This window comes from Perognathus longimembris, chromosome 17, assembly GCF_023159225.1.
Source record: "Perognathus longimembris pacificus isolate PPM17 chromosome 17, ASM2315922v1, whole genome shotgun sequence".
Taxonomy (NCBI): domain Eukaryota; kingdom Metazoa; phylum Chordata; class Mammalia; order Rodentia; family Heteromyidae; genus Perognathus; species Perognathus longimembris.
This window is the reverse complement of record NC_063177.1, coordinates 13,486,526-13,509,359: the sequence shown is the minus strand read 5'-3', so window position 1 is coordinate 13,509,359 and position 22,834 is coordinate 13,486,526. Positions and strand designations below refer to the sequence as shown.

Genomic DNA, 22,834 nt, shown 5'->3' with positions numbered 1-22,834 from the left:
CCTTCCTTATGGATGGGAGCCAGGGCTTTGTACATGCTAAGCACAAAATGTACATTTGGATCCCAGCCTCCCCCAGCCCCATATTAAAACAGATTCGTCTATGAATTTGCCGCACCATAGACAGGTGGAGGATAGAGCCGTCTAAAACCTTTAAATTATCCTAAAGGAAGCCTTGAAGGATGGGATATGCCTTGCCCCACCATGGCTAAGCTTTTCCCCTGGTTGAATGAGTATTAGTTGGTGAATTGAGCTGGAGCAAAGGGCAAGAGAATGTCCCAACCTCTGAGCCAAACAAAAACCATGGTTTAGCCAGGTGCTGGTGGCTCACATCTGTAACACTAGCTACTCAGGAGGCTAAGATCTGAGGATCACAGTTCAAAACCAGCCGGAGCAGGAAAGTTAGTGAGACTATTGCCAATAGAATGCCCAAAGGCTAAATGTGGAGCTGTGGCTCAAGTGGTATAGCATTATCCTTGAGGGGGGAAAAAACAACAACACCTGGGATGGCACCCAAGTCCTGAATTCAAGCCCCATGACTGGCACAAAAAGCCATCCTCCCAGCTGAAAATTACCAGACCTCTAGTAACTCCAGCAACAAACCCAGTCCTTCCTCTAACTTGAGCAGCCTGGAGATCCCTTACTCTCTGCTGTTCCTTCCTCCTCCCCTTTTCCATTCTGCCTCTGTTTATTCTGTGGTTACAGAGAGAGAGAAGGGGGTAGGGGTAAGCATCTTCTATCTCTATATACAAGTGCTCACTCCAGTGTCCAGAGAAGTTAGGATCATTGTCATGATGATCTTTGTCCTTCTAAAGCAAGGTTAGGGATTCCAATCCAAATGAAATTGATCTGACTCACAGGTGAGGGGGTGGGGGTGGGGGAAGGGCAAGAGAGCAAGGGAATCTTGCTCAGATGTCACAGGAAGCCCATGTTGGGGCTCAGCACACTTACAAAATAAGACTGCCAGAGACAAGAAAATGCCACTGCCAAAGAGTCATCTTTGGCATATTCTGAGCTGGCTATTCTGAGAAACCACAGGCTTCAGAGCAGCTCTGCAAAGACTGCTTTTGTAAAAGAAATTGACAGCTATGGAGGAAATGTACATTAGTGCAAGCTGCTGTCTCAGGAGGAAGGCCGCTCTCAACACATCCATTACCTGAGAGCCACCCTCGGGAAATGCCACTCAAAAGCCCAGCACCATGGAATATTGATTCCTTTCATCTGAGAGGCCCTGGGCTGCACAGGACACAGATGGAGCCTTTCTCCCAGCTCTCCTTTATCTGCTGAGAAACACAGACGTTCCTAAAGGAACACAGTGGTCATGATCCACACCTGGAAATTTTATCAGCTGGGGAAGATTAAGATCACAGGAAGGACCAGATGCCAGTGGCTCACGACTGTAATCCTAGCTACTCAGGAGCATGAGATCTGAGGATCGTGGTTCAAAGCCAGCCAGGGCAGGAAAGTCTGTGAGACTCTTATCTCCAATTAACCACTCAAAAACTGGTAGTGGAGCTGTGGCTCAAAGTGGTAGGGCACTGGGCCTGGCGATATGGCCTAGTGGCAAGAGTGCTTGCCTCCTATACATGAGGCCCTGGGTTCAATTCCCCAGCACCACATATACAGAAAATGGCCAGAAGTGGCGCTGTGGCTCAAGTGGCAGAGTGCTAGCCTTGAGCAAAAAGAAGCCAGGGACAGTGCTCAGGCCGAGTCCAAGCACCAGGACTGGCCAAAAAAAAAAAAAAAAAAAAGAAAAAAAGTGGTAGGGCACTAACCTTGAGCACAAAAGCTCACACTGCACAGACCCTGAGTTCAAGCCCCAGGCAAAACAACAATAGTAGTAATAATAAAGGAGACTGGCTTCCTCTTATCCAAATCAGAATCAGCCAAGCCAACAGAAGCCACCCACCTACCCAAGTGAGAGAGGAAGGTAAATGTAAAGAACTAGTGTCAGGTAGACCCCCTTTCAGAAGCACCTGGAAGGGCTTTTAATAGGGATCCTGGGTTCCTATGCACAGAGGACTCCCAAACTAGCTGGCTAGGGAATGATTGTGCTTGGCCTTCATGTCCTTTCCTCCCAAAATAGAATGTACTGTGTGCTGAGTTGTTTTCTCCCCTGAGTTTATCAGTAAGAGTCATGTGCCTTTCTCTTGTTTCTTTCCCATAGCACAATGTCCTCAGGGTTTATCCATGTAGCATGAGACAGAGTTTCCTCCTTTTTAAAGGCTGAATAATACTCTCTTCATGGATATACCATATGAAGGGGTAAAGGCCCCCTTCATTCATTAGTGGACACCTAGGTTCCTCCCACTTCTAGGCTATTGTGAATAATGCTGCACTAAACACGAATGTGCAAATAGCACCCTTGAGATTCTGATTTCAATGTCTTTGCAGCATGGAGAACCAGAAGTGGGATTGCCGGATGGATCATATGGTGGAGCTATTTTTAGTTTTTTGAGGAACCTCCTACAGCCTTCCATAGCAGCTGCACTGTTTTATATGAAGTGAATCCTTATGTAGAGCATGTGCCATTAAAATGAGGTTGGCATCTGTTACCTACAAGGTCAAAGTAGAATTTAATGTTTATTTCACGCCTTAGGGTGTACCGTGAAAAATGTGCAACTTCTTACGTGGGACTGCTGGTGTTTACCTATTTACACTAGTGGTCCCACAGAAGATACTGCTAATTTTTAGCTGTTGAAGATATAAATACATACACACAAATACACACGAAGTTTATAATTCATCTAGCAGCCTAATAATGGAGAATACCATCCTCAGGTAATTATATTTTCTTTTTTATATTATTACTTTTTTTGTTTTCTTCTAGCTGTACTACTGTTGTTTTCTCCTACCTACCCTTTCTTTTCCCCAAAGATTCAGATGAATGTTCAGGTTATTTATTCTTTTTTTTTTTTTTTTTTTTTGGTGGCCAGTCCTGGGCCTTGAACTCAGGGCCTGAGCACTGTCCCTGGCTTCCTTTTGCTCAAGGCTAGCACTCTGCCACTTGAGCCACAGCGCCACTTCTGGCCGTTTTCTATATATGTGGTGCTGGGGAATTGAACCCAGGGCTTCATGTATACGAGGCAAGCGCTCTTGCCACTAGGCCATATTCCCAGCCCAGGTTATTTATTCTTAATGATTTCTTTAAAACATGTGAAAGGAATTATCTTGGTTTGCATATGACCTGATCTGTCTTGAAAACTCTAAGGAACACACACACACACTGTGCTGGGACACACACACACACCCTCTGTTGGGACATGTGGTTTATTTGAATGTATGAAAATTAACACTAAAAACTATTGACAGACATCAGGAGGAGGCTGATTAGGATACACTGTTTACATTTATGGAAATGTAACAATAGCAAAACTCCTCTAGTACAACTAATGTATACTAATTTAAATAACACTATTGAAGCAAGGTACCAAAGGCTTCTGCCTATAATCCTAGCTACTCAGGATGCTGAGATCTGAGGATTGCAGTTAAAAAACACCCACGATGGAAAGTCTGTGAGACTCATCTCCAATTATCTTCTGAAAAGCCAGAAATTGAGTTGTGACTTAAGAGGTACAGTGCTAGACTGGAGCAACAAAGCTCAGAGACAGAGTCCAGGCCCTGAGTTCAAGTCCCTGAACCGGCGCGCGCACACACACACACACACACACACACACACACTACTGAAACTAATAAATGCACAAAACTTACAAGGTGCAAAACCAGCAATATTCACAATAGCTAACAGCTCAAGGTCCAATGATAGATGAGCACATGGCATAAGCATGTTACAGGGTATTATTCTACCTTGAAAAGAAGGAAATTCTCACACAGGCTGCAATATAAGCGAACCTCAAAGACATCACCCTAAGTGAAACTAGCAAACCACAAACCACAAACTACTGCATGATTCCCTAATGTGAGGTGCTACAGTGGACAGATTCACAGAGATGGAAGACTGATGGATGATAGCTGCCAGGGTTTGAGGAAAGGAGACTGGGAAACTAGTATTTAAGAGCATAGACCTGTAGTTTCACAAGATGAAAAGAAAATTAGAACAAAAACATAATCAGGGAGATAAAACACTGTACCCTGAGAACTCCAAAACTGCTGAAAGAAAAAGACCTAAATAAATGTGAATCCATTCCATGTTCATAGATTGGAAGAGCTAACATTATTAAAATTACGGTACTCCTCCACATGATCCACAGATTCAATGGAATCTCTATTAAAATACCATTTTTTTTTGCCAGTCCTGGGGCTTGAACTCAGGGACTGGGCACTGTCCCTGAGCTTCTTTTGCTCAAAACTAGCACTCTACCACTTGAGCTACAGTGCCACTTCTGGCTTTTCTGTTTATGTGGTACTAAGGAATTGAACCCAGGGCTTCATGCATGCAATGCAAGCCCTCTACCACTAAGCCACATTTAGCCCCAATAATATTTTATTTTACTAAAGTAGAAAAAGAATTCTAAAGTTTATATGGAACCCCAAAAGACCAATAATCAGTCTGGAGAAACAACAAAGCTGGAGGTATCATACTTCCTGATTTCAAAATATAAGACTACAGAATTTAAAACAATATGATGTGGGCACCAGTGGCTCATGCCTATAATCCTAGCTACTCAGCAATCTGAGATCTGGGGAATCACAATTCAAAGCCAGCCCAGGCAGGAAAGTTCATGAGATTCATTTGCTCACTGGCTGACATTCTATGCCCTCAATCCCATAATGAGATTCGTATTTCCAATTAACTAGATAAAAAAGAAAAAGCTGGAAATGGAGTTGCAGCTCAAGTGATAGAGTGCTAGCCTTGAGCAAAAGAAGCTCAAAGACAGCACCCAGGCCCTGAGTTCAAGCCCTAGGACCAGCACCAACATAGAGAGATAGATGATTGATAGATAGATAGATATTTTCAGGGACCAAGAAAACATGATGGGGAAATGGTCATCTCTCCAACAAACACTATTAGAAAAACTAGATATCTGCGTGAGCAATAATGAAGTACTTTTGTCTTCTAGCATACATAAAAGTGAATTCCAAATGGACTAAAGACAAGTAGCATAGTGCAGGACACTGGTGGCTCACACCTGTAGTCCTACCTACTCAAGAGACTGGTATCTGAGGATTGAGGTTTGAAGAAAGGCTGGGCAGAAAAGTCCATGAGACTCTAATCTTCAATTCACCACCAAAAAGCTGGAAAAAAAGAGCAGTTATGCAATAAAGGTTTGGAAAGATTAGGACTTTTTTTTAAACTGGGGTTTAAACCCAGAACTTTGTTTGTACATACATGCTACATCTCCAGCCCTTTTTGCTTTAGTTTATCTGTTGATAGAGTCTCATATTTTGTGTGCATCCACCTGTGACTCAAGTGGTAGATCATCAGTGGAAAAAGCTAAGAGATAGTAGTGCCCAAACCGTGAGTTCAAACCCCAGTACTAGCACTGAGTTCAAGTCCCAGCACACACACACACACACACACACACACACACACACACACACACACACAGAGTGACAAAGGACTTGAGTATATATCTAAAGAAAATACTAAAAATAGGTTGACAGGTGCTGATGGGCTCTTACCTGTAATCCTACCTACACAGGAGGCTGGGATCTGAGCATCATGGTTTGACCACCCTGGGCAAGCAAGTCCATGACACTCTTATCTCCAATTAATCACAGAAAAAGTCAGATGTGGACCTGTGGTTAGAACATTAGCCTTGAGTGAAAAAGCTAAGGGTTAATGCCCAGGCCCTAAGTTCAAGGCCCACAACCAACAACAACAACGAAAAAGGTTGACAAACAGAAAATGGATGTATTGCTCCGGTGGTAGCACACCCATCTTGAGCAAAACAGTCAAGTGAGACTACAAGGCAATGAGTTCAAGCCCCAGTATTGGAACAATACATTTTTAATTAAAATTTTTAAAAAGACCATTAAATAGACAGCAACACTGGCTGCCCAACTAATTCATGGTCCAAATAAGTCTATGAGCCAAATAAGTGGGGCTGTGTCATTTGGAGAGCTGCCCCAGAGTTGGTCTCACCTGGCTGGAGGGAGCAGGTGTCCACTGTCACATGAGTGCTGATAGCAAAGGAGAGAAGGTGGCAAGCTGCTATGACAGACACCTCAGCATCCCAGTACTCCAGAACAGATGCCAGGAGGAAGAAGAGATTAGAGCCCCTGAAAAAGTATCTGGCAAATGCCTGTAACTGGAAAGTTACATAGTTTAGTCAGCCTTTCCTTGCTGTGATAAATACCTGGGAGAAACCATTTAAAAGGAGGAAGGGTGTATGTGGGCTCCTGGTTTCAGTCTGTGGTAGGCTGTGCTGTGCTGAAACAGTGCACAGGATGAGCTCTGCAGAGGCCAAGCACATGGGGAGGAGAACAAAGAGAGTTAAGAGAAATTAACAGTTATGTAATAGAAAAGATCTATAGTGGGGAAATAAGAACTTTTTCTTTTCTGAAGCCCTGAGGTTTGAACTTGGGCCTTGTGCTTATGTGCTTTATCCTTTGAGTCATATCCACATCCCTTTTGTTTGTCTTTTGATAGAGTCTCATATTTTTGTGGGGGGACAAACATGATTCTCTTACCTCTGGCCCCTGCATTGCTGAGATTACAGGTGTGAATCATCACACCCTGCCCCAACTGTAGCATTCACCTAAGGGCAAAATGATGACATTTCTAAAGGTGACTTTGCCACAGAGCAACAAAGGCCACCATTTACATGTAGCAAATCCCCCAGTTAGAAGTCCCACTTTTTTTTTTGTCCAGTCCTGGGCTTGAACTCAGGGCCTGAGCACTGTTCCTGGCTTCCTTTTGCTCAAGGCTAGCACGCTACCATTTGAGCCACAGCGCCACTTCCAGCTTTTTCTGTTTATATGGTGCTGAAGAATCTAACCTAGGGCTTTATGCATGCTAGGCAAGCACTCTACCACTAAGCCACACTCCCAGCCTCTAGAAGTTCCATTTTTAACACAAGTAACTTCAGTTTGTTCTCAAAAATACACATCACGAGATGAATAGACTAGGGGACCAAGAAAGGGCCTAAAATATTTGAGCTGAACCAATGAGAACTAGCCAGAAGAATAATTCCTGTTCCACAATTCCCATTTGCTTGGATAGTTATGTTGTATCACTGACAAAATTATCTCAATCAGTGAAAGAGTTTATAGGCACTGTGTCCCTATAAAAAATTCCAGCCGCCCAGATGGTGTCATCCAAAATGTTCTAGAACTATGCTGCTCAGCAGCCAGGTACCTTATATGCTGGGTTTATTTTTTTCTTGTTGTTTTGTTTTTTGCCAGTCCTGGGGCTTGGACTCAGGGCCTGAGTACTGTCCTTGGCTTCTTTTTGCTCAAGGCTAGCACTCTACCACTTGAGCTACAGCACCACTTCTGGCTTGTTCTATATGTGTGATGCTGAGGAATCAAACCCAGGGCTTCATGCATACAAGGCAAGCACTCTTGCCACTAGGTCATATTCCCAGCCCCTTTTTTTTTGTTTTTGGTGTCAGTCCTGGGACTTGAATTCAGGACCTGGGTGCTGACCCTGAGCTATTTTATCCTCAAAGCTAGTGCTCTACCACTTGAGCTTTTTGCTGATTCATTGGAAATAAGAGTCTCACCAGATTTCTTGCCTGTGCTGGCTTCTAATTGCAATCCTCAGATCTCAGCCTCCTGAGTAGCTAGGATTACAGGCATGAGCCACCGGCACCCAGTACATACTGGGTTCCTTTCCCAGGGTGCATGCACAGGGGTTTCCTTGATCAGCCTCACATGGGTCTGGTGGCAGTGGATCCCACAGAATCAAGACCTGAGGAAGGTTTGAGATCGGAGGTCTCTAGGTGGCCTGAGGTCCTTTGTGATTCAGGAATGCTACAGATCATGGTCCCATCCTCCTGGTCACCCTTCGTCCTCTGCACACACAGAACCAGGGAACTGGTCTCTAACAAGCTTGTCCAATGAAAATGCCCTCTTTTCTGCTAAACTTGTTGAAATGAGAACAAATTCTGCAAGCAATCCCAGTGTGTGCCTTTGAACTCTTGTCTGGCAAGCCTAGGAATTGGGTCTGAGATCATAGTCTGTGCCCAATATAGCTGAATCCTCTTACAACTGTGTTTAGTATTTAAAAGGGCTCCTTCTCTTCTTTCTTCCCTGGAAATCCTGAGACATAAAATCAGAAGGCCACAGAGAGGTCCTCCAGAAGAACTCTGCCTATCTTATCAATAAGAGATTTCATGGACATAAAGGAGTTTGTGGCTGGGAGGACAGATGGTCACTACACTGAGAAGGTTTCTCTCAAATGGTATGCTGTGACTGTCAAAGGGAAAGAAAAATCAGGTTGGATTCCTGTTTTTCCTTGAAGCCAGTGCCTCAAGGTTGGAGTGGGGTTCCCAAGAAGTGCTTGAAATATATATATATATATATATATATATATATATATATATATATATATATATATATATATGGTATTAGGCCATTCAGCTGAAAAGAGACATTCCAAAGAACTATTTTTATGGACAACCATGCTAGCCTGTGTTAGTCAGTTTGCTATTTCTGTCACAAGACATGTGAGATAATCAACTTATAAGAGGAAAAAGATTATTCTGGATCATGACTTCAGAGGTTTCAGTGCATCATCAGTTGGCACATTGGGTGGGATAGAATACCTCATAGTGTCCAGGAAGCTGAGAGAGAGAGAGAGAGAGAGAGAGAGAGAGAGAGAGAGAGAGAGAGAGAGAGAGAGAGAGAGAGAGAGAGAGAGAGAGAGAGAGAGAGACAGAGACAGACTGAATCAGAAATAGAGACAGAGAGGCAAAGAGAGAGATGAAAGAATTGGGGTCCCAATATCTCTTCCAAGGCTCCACCCCCAGTGACCTCACTTCCTCCCACTGGGCCCCTCCTCTTTCAAGGTTCTACCACTTCCCCATAGTGTCATGGACTGTAGACTAAGCCCATGACACATGGACTTTTATGGAACACTTATCCAAACTATAGCATGGCCCTGTTATAGCCAGGGGTCTTCATGACTGGAATTGGGTTCCCTTGGATTTCTCATTATGGAATCCACTTTTTGAATTATTTTTTTTTTTGCATCTGTTTGCTGGTACTGGGGTTTGAACTCAGGACATAGCACTTGCTTGTTTTTTTCGGCTTAAGACATGTTCTACCACTTGAGCCACAGCTGTACTTTCAGCTTATTGGTTGTTAATTGGAGATTAAGAATCTCATGGCTGGGGCTGGGGATATAGCCTAGTGGCAAGAGTGCCTGCCTCGGATACACGAGGCCCTAGGTTCGATTCCCCAGCACCACATATACAAAAAACGGCCAGAAGCGGCGCTGTGGCTCAAGTGGCAGAGTGCTAGCCTTGAGCAGGAAGAAGCCAGGGACAGTGCTCAGGCCCTGAGTCCAAGGCCCAGGACTGGCCCAAAAAAAAAAAAAAAAAAAAAAAAAAGAATCTCATGGCTGGGAATATGGCCTGGTGCTGGGAATATGGCCTAGTGGTAGAGCGCTTGCCTCATATACATGAAGCCCTGGGTTCGATTCCTCAGCACCACAAAAGAGCCAGAAGTGGCACTGTGACTCAAGTAGTAGAGTGCTAGCCTTGACCAAAAAGAAGCCAGGGACAGTGCTCAGGCCCTGAGTCTAAGCCCCAGGACTGACAAGAAAAAATAAAAAAGGGTCTCATGGACTTTCCTGCTCAATCTGGCTTTAAACCTCAGTCCTCAGATCTCAGCCTCCTGAGTAGTTAGGATTATAGGCATGAGTCACCAGCACTTAGCTAAGAATCTACTTACTAAGGGTCTGCTTGAGCCGAACACCAGTGGCTCACGCCTGTAATCCTATAATCCTAGCTACTCAGGAGGCTGAGATCTGAGGATTGAGATTTGAAGCCAGCTTCAACAGGGAAGTCCATGAGACTCTTACTCCAATTAACCACCAAAAAACTAAAAGTGGAGCTGTGGCTCAAGTGGTAGAGTACTATCTCTGAACACTATCTGTAGGTTGAGACAGAGCCCAGGCCCTGAGTTCAAAGCCCCAGTACTGGTACTAAAAGGGTGAGGTGGGGTGGTGGTGTTTGAGGGCCCACAAGGATGAAGACTTATTGAGACATACTGGATGAAATCCCTGCAGGAATAGAAACAGGCAGGTGTTGTTGTGGATACAGAGGGTAGACTGTACCTACGTTAATTGTTCAATTACCAGTTGGATTTAGGGTGAATGAGAAGCATGTTGAGCACAACCGAGTCCTCTCACCTGGGGACAAGTCCTGGGACCTGAGAATGCAGGTGACACAGGCTGCATCCACTGGCCTTTGTAAAGAGGATGGGATTTCTTTTGCCTTTGTAACACCTCTAAAGTGTGTCCCACTCTGGTTGAATGTATATTCAGTAGCATCACACTTTTCTTAGTTTCCATATTAGTAGAATATTTTAGGTTATCAGGGGACTCATCTATCTATTTTTTTTAATTTAATTTTTTGAGTTTGAAACTCAAGATCTCAAGCTCACTAGCCAAGTACTATACTGCAAAGCCATACTCTCAGGCCTTTTTATGTGCTGGCTATTTGTGTGTGTGTGTGTGTGTGTGTGTGTGTGTGTGTGTGTGTGCACATGTGTGTACCACTTTATCTAATTGTCATTTGTTTTGGAGTTTCACACACTTTGCCCAGGCTCTAGCCTCAAAATGTAATCCTCCTGCTCTCAGCCTCCTAAGTTGCTAGAATTACAGGTGTGAGCCACTGGACTCTAGCTCTCAGGTGTGTGTGTGTGTGTGTGTGTGTGTGTGTGTGTGTGTGTGTGTGTGTGTGTGTTTGCCAGTCCTGGTGAGGTGCCAGACTTTGAAGTCAGGCCCCACCACGTGAACCCCATTTTAGAATCGAACCCTGAGCCAATCAGATTTGTACCTGTGTTCTAATCTTGTTTGCACAGCTGATTGTTGTAACCTTGTTCTTTGCCTTTATAAGCCCTGTGTAATCACAGCTCGGGGCTTCCTCCTAACCTCCGCTGTGTCGGTGGGTAGGACGAGGCCCGAGTTGGCAGCTCGTTAAATAAAGCCTTGCCTTGCTTTTGCATTTCGGAGTGTCTGAATCTCGGTGGTCTTCTTGGGGGTGGTCTTGCAACTTGGCACAACATTTGGGGTTTCGTCCGGGATAGCCCCAGAGACCCCGAGATCCCAGACTCCGAAGGTAAGAAAACAGCACTGTTCATTTGTCTTGTCCTGTAATTTGTCTGTTTTGCTTTTGCTTGTAGGGCGCGAGTCAGTTTGGTTTTTGGCCGGAACTGACCAGGAGGACCTCCTAAACGAGACTCAACCCGCCCACCTTGTACTTGGGTCTGCTCCTTCTGCTTATCTGGCAGGAGGTTGTGGGCCAACTTGGGTCCACTCCTCCCGTACCCTGGCAGGAGGTTGTGGGCCAACTTGGGAGATCTCCAACTCGTAACTTGGGTCCACTCCTTCTGCACCCTTGCAGGAGGTTGTGGGCCAACTCGGGTCCACTCCTTCTTACAGGAGGTTGTGGGCCAACTCGGGTCCATTCCTTCTCCACCCTTGTAGGAGGTTGTGGGCCAGCTTGGGAGATCTCCAACTCGTAACTTTTCTTAGGCCTGTGTGTTTTCCTCCTTTTGTATTAATTGTTTTGTTTTTGTAGCCTTTTGGAAGAAATTTGGAAGTAAAATTGTCCTAAATAATTATTGCAAAGTGAGAAAAGGAGAATTATGGCTACCAAAATGTTTAATTGCCATTCCAGCTTCTTTGTAGGTTTTTTTGTAACAGTTTCCAGCAGGCCCACAGAGAAGCACAGGTGATTCCTACAAGTTTGTCAAGATCTAATACTGACCCTTAATAAGTTCCAGGTAAGAGAGCATGCTTAAAAACTACTTCTGTGTGGACCACCTTGTTGCTTATAATTGGAGTAAAGTGGCCCCTTATAAGACTCATTGATCTGAATCTGCGGTTCGAAGCCAGCCCGGGCAAAGAAAGGTCCCTGCGAGAGGCTTGTCTGTAATTAGCCAGCAGAGTGCTGGGAACGGAGTGGTGTGGAGCTCAAAAGTGGTAGGGTGCTAGTCTTGAGCTGGAGAGCTGAGGGACAGCACTCAGGCCCTGAGTCCAAGTCGAAAGTCACTCCTCCTGGGACAAAAGTGATGGAGCATCCAGAGGCAGTAAGCCGCTGCTTGGATGGCAGAGATGGTGTCAGATCCTAGAGTCACTACTGTTGGCCTTTCAAAAGTTAAAGCCGGGAAGTCCTAGAAGAATAGTTCATAAGCATGCCTTTCCAATGCCCATGTCTGTCTACTGGGCAGGAATTTGCCAGTCATCTGTGATAATGGTTAGTAAGGGTAAGTTTGTCAAATGAGAGGATAGCACTGGGGACAGATTGGAAATTGCATTGTGCTTATAGACCCCAGAGTTCAGGACAGGTAAAGAATGAATCGGACTCTAAAAGAGACCTTAACTAAACTGGCCTTAGAGACTGGCGCAGACTGGGTGTCACTCCTTCCTTTTGCTCTGCTTAGAGTAAGAAATTCTCCCTATCAGCTTGGCTTTACTCCTTTTGAAATAATGTATATAATTCTGCTTCTGTCCCTACCCCCCCCCCCCCATTTATTCAGACCAGGGGACTGAAATCCTAAGAACCACGGTGGAAGGGACCCTAGACGGCATCGCCACTTGGGTTCATTGCTTCCACGCCAGGCCAGCTGACCCCTTTGCACTGGATGACAACTACCGTGATGGAACATGGGAGGTCTCCAAGCACCCAACTTAGCCGCTTTGCCTTCGCCTCAAGACTGAGACTAAGGTTGTAGGTTCCTGGCTAGGTAAGGTCTACGCCCCTGAGTCAGCCTGAAGAAGTTACAGAAGATGGATGATCTTCACCCATCAGCCCCCCTTTAAAATCAAGGGACCAGAGTTGTTTTTGGGAAGATGAGGCAGGATAAACTAGAGACATGCAAAACAGAGGTACAGAGACTATTCTTGTAAGAAATTGTGACAAGTCCTTTGGTTACTACATTGGGCCCTACTGGCCCATGCCTTACCTCTATGTCATCCCCTAGACATGCAAGCGATTGAAATGGACAGAATGGAGCCATGATTGGCTCCCATGTACCAAAAAGAAAAAGGGGGAAATGAGGTGCCAGACTTTGAAGTCAGGCCCCACCACGTGAACCCCATTTTAGAATCGAACCCTGAGCCAATCAGATTTGTACCTGTGTTCTAATCTTGCTTGCACAGCTGATTGTTGTAACCTTGTTCTTTGCCTTTATAAGCCCTGTGTAATCACAGCTCGGGGCTTCCTCCTAACCTCCGCTGTGTCGGTGGGTAGGACGAGGCCCGAGTTGGCAGCTCGTTAAATAAAGCCTTGCCTTGCTTTTGCATTTCGGAGTGTCTGAATCTCGGTGGTCTTCTTGGGGGTGGTCTTGCAACTTGGCACAACACTGGGACTTGACCTCAGGTGTGGGCACAGTCTCTGAGCTGCTTTTGCTCAAGGTGAGTACTCTACCACTTGAGCCACAGCACCACTTCTGGCCTTTTCTATATATGTGGTGCTGAGGATTTGCACCCAGTGCTTTATGTATACAAGGCAAGCACTCTACCACTAAGCCACATTCCCAGTCTTTTTGTTTTGTTTTTTTCCCCCCTCAAAAGGTCTGCCTTCCAAGTTATTGTAGGTGGCAGTTGGACAACTGTTTTGTCGTAACTTAACACAGGCTCAAAAAAAAACAAAAACATAGGCTCAGCAGTGTGTCTCCCCATTGTTTAACATCCCACCATCATCAATATTCCCAGAGTGTGTTATAGACATGCTCCATTTTAAGGAATATAGGGTGGGGTGGGGGATGTTGTTAGAACAGGGAGAGCACACGTGTCTCAGTCCCTCAATATACTAAGAGTCTACTTCTGGTTCATAGTATGGTTTCCTGCAGGTCAGTGGGGTGCAGGGACTTGCACTATGCAAGGAAGAGGCTTCAGGACTCTGGTTCCTTCTGCCATCTTCAGGGAATTTTGAGGCAGGAAGTGAAGGTCAGGCCTCAAATCAAACCCAGAAACTTGGAGTTGTTGACATTCAACAAGCTAGAGGAAGGAAACCAGCCAGACCTAAGCATGTGGTAAAGACCTTGGTCATAAATTACCTGGGGCTCTAATGAAATACAGAGTTGATGTTGAATGCTCAATGAGGCCTAATGGAAGGTCATTAGGTCATAGCCCTTAGAAGGGATTAATGTAGAGCTGGAGCAGCGCCAAAGTAGAGGAACACTCACCAGGTAAGCATGAAGCCCTAAATTCAGTCTCCAACATGGCAAAGAAAAACAGGAGAGGATTAATGTAATTCTCATGGGAGCCCAGTCTCCCTTTTTGTCTGTGTCACCCACTCCCTCCCTCCCACCTTGCCTCATGTCTTTCTATGTGAGCATTCCTTAAGGCATACTACCCTGCATGTTATAACAACCACCACCACAAGATCCTTACCAGAGCCCTCACTGCTGGAACAATAGCGTTGAGCCTTCAAAATAGTAGGGTAAATAAACCTCTTTTCCTTATGAAGTACTCAGCCTCAGGTATATCATGATAGTAAAGGAAAATGAAATCATACACTCAAAAGGCCATCTGATTTGGTTCAGGACCCCATAGTCCAGATTTGAGGACTGGAGAGATTTGTGGGAATCAAGGGCTCTGTGGACCAAGGGATTTGACATTAGGAATCTTGGGTTTGAGTTCTGGCGTGATCCTGCCTTGACTATCATTTCTCTGGGACTCTGGGTTCTCCTCTAGGAAAATGTGTATTCTACATAATGTATGATTCCAAGGCTTAAGGAAGATGATGCTGGGGGGAAATGCTTTGAAGACACATGTGTCTAACCAAATATATGGAAGTACTCAGAGAGACACTTCCAGAAAGCCTTTATCTAAAAAACGCTACACAGGGCTGGGAATATGGCCTAGTGGCAAGAGTGCTTGCCTCGTATACATGAAGCCCTGGGTTCGATTCCCCAGCACCACATATATAGAAGATGGCCAGAAGTGGCGTTGTGGCTCAAGTGGTAGGGTGCTAGCCTTGAGCAAAAATAAGCCAGGGACAGTGCTCAGGCCCTGAGTCCAAGCCCAGGACTGGCAAAAAATAAAAAATGCTACACATAGGGGCTGGGGATATGGCCTAGTGGCAAGAGAGCTTGCCTCGTATACATGAGGCCCTGGGTTCGATTCCCCAGCACCACATATACAGAAAATGGCCAGAAGTGGTGCTGTGACTCAAGTGGCAGAGTGCTAGCCTTGAGCAAAAGGAAACCAGGGCCAGTGCTCAGGCCCTGAGTCCAAGGCCCAGGACTGGCCAAAAAAGAAAAAAAAAAAAAAAGCTACACATAATCCAGACCTTGTCCCCACCCCTGGCATAGTTTCCAAAATAGAGTCACTCTCATCTATCTTTGCCTCACCCATCCCCACCCTAGCTTTGGGATTTCCCTACGTGAAGAATTTCGTCCCCTGTCTGTTAACTACAACTCTACTAAGACATCTGTCCCCAGACCATGTCCTCTACTTCTGCCACTCCAGCACTTTCCCAGAGCTTGGCCTGATTGGTCAGAAGCATCTGAAAAGGAGTGTCTTCATCCCAGCAGAGCTGACCCAACAGCACAGCACATCCTCTGATGTCTGTGGAGGAGGGCCAGCCCAGACTTTGGGGTTCCTCTTTGTCCCCATCGGCTAGCTAGTCAATCTTGTTCAACCTCATCTCTCTGGGTTTGATCTATGAAGTTCAGGTTTGCATGTAGTGAGCACTGTTGTAATTCTTAGGCGGAAGGGTAGGGTCTTGGAATGGAATCAGAAATGCGAGTTCCTGACTGGCTAAGTCTCACAATGAAGCCTCTTTCCTCCAAGGTATTACCAAGGTCCCTGCTCCCCACCACACACTTCTATTCCCCCCTCTGCAGGGACAAGTGCCAATTGACTACCTATAGATAGGGCTATCTGTGACTATTTCTTAGAGGAGACAAGAGCACTGTGAGGGGGGCTGGGAATGTGGCTTGGTGCCTAGCATGCATGAAGCCCTGGGTTCAATTCCTCAGTACCACATAAACAGAAAAAGTGGTAAGTAGTGCTGTGGCTCAAGTGATGGAGTGCTAGCTTTGAGCACAAAGAGGCTCAGGGACAGTGCTGAGGCCCTGAGTTCAAGGCCCAGAACTGGCAAAAAGAGCACAGGGGCCTCAAATCCTCGTGGACTGGCTTATGAAGGTAGCCATGCACTTGGCTTTGGCCTGAGCCCTCCTGCCACCATAGAACAGGGCCCTCTGATAGGCCTCACCTCACTTCTAAATTTTCTCCCTCCCTCTTCCTATCCACAAATCCCAATAATGGCATTCTTTGTTACCTCCTCCCACCCTGAGGCCCTCTGGGGGCTATTTCAGTAATGTACCGGGAAGCTGATGTTCACATACACATACATTTTATTTGTCATGAAACAAAAGGGTCATGTGCCCAGCATCTTTTATAGTTCAATAGCCCAGAATTAGTCCATCTCTACCCTGAGCAACTCCCTGACCCTTAGGTCTCCATGAGGGCTGGAATTCAGGGAGCTCCATCAAGGAGGAGGTCTTCTAAGATGGCAGAGTGGTCTCACGAGCTTGGAGGACAAAGGGTGTAGGACTGAATCTCCTCACTATGTTTTCCTTTGCAAGGCTTTGATAGGATCTGCTGTAGACTGGCTTAGCTCAGAATGCAATCAAAGGGTGATTCTTTGGCATTTAATCTGCTGTGTGAGGGCGTTCTGCAAAGAGCACAGGTGCTCCTCCCTCTGCATGGGACTGACAGAGGCGGGAGCCTGGTGGACTGTGGTGGAGGGTCTGGGTGCAGTGGAGGGAGGGGCAGGCAGCTCAGTCCTGCTGAAACATAGGTAGCTTTGGGAAGAGTCCTGGGGGCAAGTTACTGTCTGTACTTCCCCTACCTCTTTGGCTCTGCCCTCTGTCTTAGCCCTTGTCAGGTTCCCTTGGTCTTGGACGCTAAGGTCAGTCATGCTGGGGCCTCTTCCATCTGTGAAAATCACAGGGTTCTCCACCCAGGGGGAGACTTCTAGAAAGGCACTGCCTCCAACCCAGGGTCATCATGGAAAATAAACAGGAATGGGAGGGTGGCGCCTCAGTTGTAGTGCGAGACCCTAGGGTCAAGTTCAGCTGAAATGATGGCAGATTAGCAATCACCTATAATCAGAAATAGACCCTGTGCTCTCCTCACTGCCTCCTGGCTCTGGTTCCTGGAGCTACCTTGAGTCCCAGGCTCAGCCAACCGCCACGCACTGGGCCTTCAATGGGGGCAATGGGGTACATGTGGGCCCCTCCAAGCCCTTTCACCTTGTGTATCTCACCCATTAAGACCTCCTGGCGGTTATTCTTCCTGGAGAAGGGGTTCTCTGTCCCCTTCCTGCACCCTCTCATCCTCCTCCTTCTCCATGCATCCAACCGTGGCAGCCAGACCAGCGCCCACACCACCCCCCACCACAGCAGCCCCAGTGGCCCCCACTGCTGCCCCAGCTGCCACCATCCCAGCCTCAGCAGCTAGTGCAGCTGCTGCCATCCCAGCCCCCACCACACCCCCAGCCAGGCCCATGAGCCCAGCCCCCACAGCGCCCCCCACGGCCGCCAGGTGGCCACAGAAACGCATAGTGTAGGAGTCCATGAAGGCCTTGGCCTTGGCCTGCAGCTCGGCCTCCAGGGCCTCCAAGGTCTGCTCTCGCTCCTTGCACAGCAAGGTCACACCATGGCGGGCCAAGATGGCATCCTTCTGGGAGGACAGGAGGGTCCTCATGGTGTCGGGCAGGACCCGAAGTGCAGAGAAGATGCGCTTGGTGGCTATGTCCTGGAGGACACCAAGGAGGAGAAAAGGTGAACTGGCCAGGAGACCCAGGTATCCCCTCCCATGTGGGCCCCACCCGGCCAGACCCTGGCCTCCCAAGCAGGTTCTGGGGCTCACCTGCTGTCTCACAAACTCCTCAAACTCTTTCTTGGCGGCTTCCACTTTCCTCAGGTCGTGCAGCTGAGCGGCCATCTGTCCATGGGAAAGCCCAGGCTGCCTCCCTCCTTCCTCCTCAGCCAGGGTGCTGCCTGCTCCTCACCTCCACTCCCAGGGTGCACAGGCTCCCACCCCACCCTCAGACCTCATCTTCCCCAGGGGTGGGGGCGCTCCATACCTCCTCTGGAGAGCTGAAACCAGGCCCTGTCCTCCCCATCCAGCCTGACAGATTCTGCAGAGACAGCACGGCCTGGTCAGGGAAAGCAGGGACCTGCCAGGTGCTGGGGTCTCCAGGGAGTTTTCACACCTTGATCTCCTGAGCTAGCTGCTGCCCTGTAAGCAGGCGTCTGTCCCCTCTGGACATGGTGCGTCCCTCACTCCAGTACCCCTGGCAGCGGCTCTTAGCATGCTGGGGGGCTGTGCTCAGCACATCTGACACATAAGCCCGGAGAAGTTGACCAAAATCATCTTCTGCATCTAAGAAAGAGATTTTTCATGCTGAGGAAACCAAGCCTGGTTGAGATTGGGTGCCCCCAAGGGGCTTCAGGGAGGCTGTGGGGAGCACCTCTCAGGAATCTTGGCCACGGGGTCACTCACCCTCTCCTGGGCTTCCTGGGCCTTTGCTCAGCCACTGCCTCCGGGAAGCAGGCAGCAGGTAGCAGCGGGCTCGTTTCCCTAGGAGCAGCTCCTGGACCTTGGGGTACTTGCTGGACAACTTCTGAAAGATGGATTACAAGAAACTCTAAGCCAGAGAAGCCACTTCCCTCTGGGATCCCTGTGCCAGCCCCCCACTCCTACCCCAACACCTGCTCTGCCCCGACCTCTCCCTCTGCACTGCTCACCGGGAGGATGTCACCCACGTGCCCCTGCCCTGCTTTGCTAGAGTGGGATGAGTCACGAACTAAGAGGTCCAGGTGCTGAAAGAGAAGAAGTTCTGACCCCAGTAGCTGACAGGGGGGAGGGTGTGAAGGTTGGGACCAACAAGTGCTGGAACAGGTGTCTCACCTGGATTGGCACCATCCCATAATGCTTGCCCATCACCTCAGCCACATGAACAAACATCTGGGGGTGGGCATAGAGAAAGTCAGGGCTGTGTTCCAAGGGCTCGGATTCATTCCCCTGCCTCTCGCAGAACCAGGTACCTCATGCTTTACTTACCCAAACTTGCCCTCAAACCCACTGCCCCCCCTACAAGTGGAACAAAATTCTAAGCCAAAATGGAGGGTACTAGTTTCCTCAGGACCAGCCCTCCTGGCCTTCTGGATGATGCTTAGGCATCAGAAGCCACCTCACCTCCAGATAGCCCAGGTCTGTGTCCTTCAATTCCTGGGACGTGTTCAGGATCTGGAACCAAGGAGAAGAAGATGCCAATGGCTGCAGGGCCAATGCCATGTATTGGGAAGACCCTGGCAAAGAAGCTGCAAGGAAGTCTGTGGGCCTGGGAACACAGGCTGGGCCCAGCCCAGGGCCTCTTGGGCCTGAAGGGATATACTCATGACCAGGCATCCCAATCTTCCAGCAGGCCTAGGAAGCCCTGTGGGGCCCTCTATGGGCCTCCACTGCCCCTGGATAAAAGAAAACATTTCTAGAACAACCTATCTTTCCACCTTCAATAACTGGGAGCATTTTCCCCCTTTCCAGGGGTATTCTCAGCGCCTGCAGCAACCCCATTTTACCCAAACCTGTGAGATGCCCCCCAGCCTTGAGGAAGCTGAGCTGGAGAAGGGCATGTGGGGTGGGTGTGCTTAGTCTGGGGGCCCCTCTTACTTGGTAGGAGCTCAGCATCATGGTGAGAGCACACAGCTTGATCCTTGTCTCTCTGCTCAGTTCTGGGCTCATGGCGTCCCCTGTGTCCACCAGGAACACCGCCACCTATGCAGAGAGTGAGGAGATCAGGCCAACTTCCTTCTACCATATTCTTCCTCTTGTCACCCCTGAAGATTGTCTTTATTTTTTTGCTGGTCCTGGAGCTCAAACTCTGGGCCTGGGCTCTATCTTTTGTTCAAGGCTAGCGCTCTACCACTTGAGCCACAGCGCCACTTCTGTTTTTTTCTGAGTAGTTTATTGGAGATAAGAGTCTCACAGACTTTCCTGCTGGGGCTGATTTTAAACTGTGTTCCTCGGATCTCAGCCTCCTGAGTAGCTAGGATTGTAGGCGTGAGTCACAGGTGCTTGGCTCCTGAAGATCTGATCCCCTCCTCTTCCTCTACCTCCATTTCTCCCACTTCTTCTGCCCTTTTTCCCTTACCTTCTTCCCTTCTTTCCCCAGCAGGAAAGGGTGGCTCCACATCCAAATGCCCCTGGTGAGCCCATTAGTACCCCATCTACACCCCTGTAGGGACCCTTCTCCTCTGGGCCAGTTGCCCTCACCAGACTCCTGCAGGGAGAGAAAGCATCAGCTGGCTCATGCCTCGCCCCCACAGACCAGGGTCCAGACCCCTCTCCGCATCCAGAGCCAAACTCATGCCCTCATCCTCAACAGCCTCCCGCCAGCCCCACCCTCACCAGGCCAGGCAAGCCCCGGAGCAAGTGGTCGAGAAGGAAGGACTTCCCTGAGTGCTGTTCCCCGAGGACGGCAAGGAGGCATACTGGGGTGTCTCTGGCCATGGGGTGCTTCAGGCAGCGGTTGATGGCTCCCATCCTGAGGATGAGACCGCCAGAGGCGTTGATTCGCACAAGCAGCAGCCGTTCGGCCCTCACCGCACAGACTTCCTGGGCAGGGGAGAGAAGGGTTCTGTGAGCATGCCAATAGAACCCCTAGTCAGGAGCGTGTGCAGCCTGGAACTTGGTGCCTGCCCTGACATTCTAGAATAAAGCCAGACCTACTACCCGGCTCCTCTAGGATCTGACAGAGATCTCGGAGCACCCTGCCCCACAATGAGGCCCAGTCCCCACACCTGAAGTGCAGGGGGCAGTGGCCGCTGAGGAAGGAGCTTCATCTTCTCCCCCAGACTACGGAGACCTTTCTTCTGCTTGCAAATCTTCCGGCACTCAGGACAGCAGGGCAGCTCGCAACCGGGGATGCGATGTGTGCTGAAGCACCGGATGCAGAAGTCATGGCCACAGTCCAGTGAGATGGGCTCTCGAAGCCTTTCCAGACAGATGGAGCAGGTGGGTGGTTCCCGGGGTGCTGTGGGACGTGGCCCCAGGCCCAGCTCCAGCTTGGGGAATGGCACATGGGACCTGGGAGGGAGGCGGGGAAGACAAAACCATTGGAAATCAAGATGTCATCCTAGTTACTCAAGAGGCTGAGCCCTGAGGGTCAAGGTTCAAAGCTAACCTGGGCAGCAAAAATCCATGAAACTCTCATCTCCAATTAGCCAGCAAAAAGCTGAAATGGAGCTGTGACTCAAGTAGTAAAGCACCAGCCTTGAATGGAAATAGCTAAAGGACAGTGCCCAGGTCCTGACTAAAAGCCCAAATATTGATACACCATCCCCCACCAAAAAGCAGGATGTCTATTAGGTCCCAGATTTGGAAGCCCTTCACCATCCCAGCTTTCCTTGGCCCTTCCATAGCTGGATAAAGCAGATCCCAGAGAGGCTGAGCTCTGTCCAATCCTCATTTCCTTGAACCCCAGGTCCTGGAAGCCCCAAAGTGGGGGGTAGCAGAACAGTGGAAAGTAAACCTAGCTCTTCCATCTCATACAACCCCGTGCAAGACCAATTCTCTGCCAGAGCCCCAATTCTCAACTGTCCCAACCGAGAGAATGGCTGGTCTGGACATGAGGGTGATCGATCATCTGGAATGATGTACATTCAGCCTCATCAACCTAGTGCCCAGTGCTCAGGTAAACGCTGTCCCCAGCCCTTTGGCAGCAAGGGTCCCTCAAGCCAGATCACCAAGGAGTGACAAGTCTACATCCCCTGCCATCTGGGTCAGTCAGGAAAGGGTGGCTGCCACCTGGTGCCTGGGCATCCATTCTGTGGCTTGGTAGATGGTTTCAGTTCTTAAAGGATTCCTTCAGCTCAGCTCAGAGCATCTGCCTCCCTGAAGCATCCACTCCATCCCCTGGCCCAGCCTGCTTGATCAATCCCAGCCTTGAACTTCCTCTCCTTGAGAGAGCCTTTCAGAGCCTTGGCTACTGCCCCGCCCCATAGCTGCAGGAGTCCGTGCTCCTAGACCAGCCTTTCCAGCTGACCTGCCAGGACCACTGCACCAATCCCAGCCCAGCAGGCCCCACTGCTGCTCACCAACTGTTGCTGCTGTTTCCCATGAAGCTCCATTTTCTCTCCTTGGAGATAATAAATACATAAAATAATCTAGATCAGAATCCAGACTCTTGTCTGCAGCCTGGGTTTTAAGAGCCCTTCCCCCACCTCTCCAGGCCCATCCCCCACCCCAGGTACCTCCCTCCCTCCCCACCCCCTTCCTCCCCAGATTTTAGGACTGAAGACTTGCCCATTTGCCAAGCCGATGACAAAAGGAAGTGACAGACAAGGCGGGTCTCGGCATGGGAGGTTGGGGTGGGAGAGGGTCTGATGCAGGAGAGCGGAGGCCAGCAGGACTTCCTCCTGGAGGGCTGGCCGAGCTGGCAGGTGAAGGGTGGGGCTGGGGGATGGTTTCTCCTCAAGAGCTGACTCCCTGGCAGAGCTGGAGAATAAATGTGCCGGCTGAGTCGGGAAAGAGGAGGCTGCTGCTGGACTCACCCCAGGGGGAGGAGACAGGGCTGCGGGTACCAGGACTCCAGAAGAGGGAGGGACAGAGCCCGTTCTGAATCCTTGGCAGAGGCTGGGATGCAGGCACGCCGAGGTGGTGAGTCGCCATGGAGACGGGAGGGAAAGATAAGGACAGGGAGGGGTGGGGGAGGGGGACAGAGAGAGAGAGAGAGAGAGA

General features: G+C 48.6%; 1 protein-coding gene across 1 annotated transcript; it reads right to left on the bottom strand.

Moving 5' to 3' along the window:
• Positions 1-16,475: 16,475 nt before the first annotated feature.
• Positions 16,476-22,599, bottom strand: Rnf112 (ring finger protein 112). Its single transcript, XM_048365757.1, has 14 exons — positions 22,400-22,599; positions 22,192-22,232; positions 20,896-21,181; positions 20,504-20,710; positions 20,247-20,375; positions 19,766-19,870; positions 19,292-19,342; positions 19,004-19,060; positions 18,841-18,915; positions 18,596-18,716; positions 18,306-18,475; positions 18,177-18,230; positions 17,960-18,034; positions 16,476-17,845 (listed from the first exon to the last, which is right to left on the bottom strand). The coding sequence occupies exons 1-14, from the start codon at positions 22,451-22,453 to the stop codon at positions 17,375-17,377; spliced, it is 1,896 nt and encodes a 631-aa protein (XP_048221714.1). The 5' UTR covers positions 22,454-22,599; the 3' UTR covers positions 16,476-17,374.
• Between the last annotated feature and the right edge of the window lie 235 nt (positions 22,600-22,834).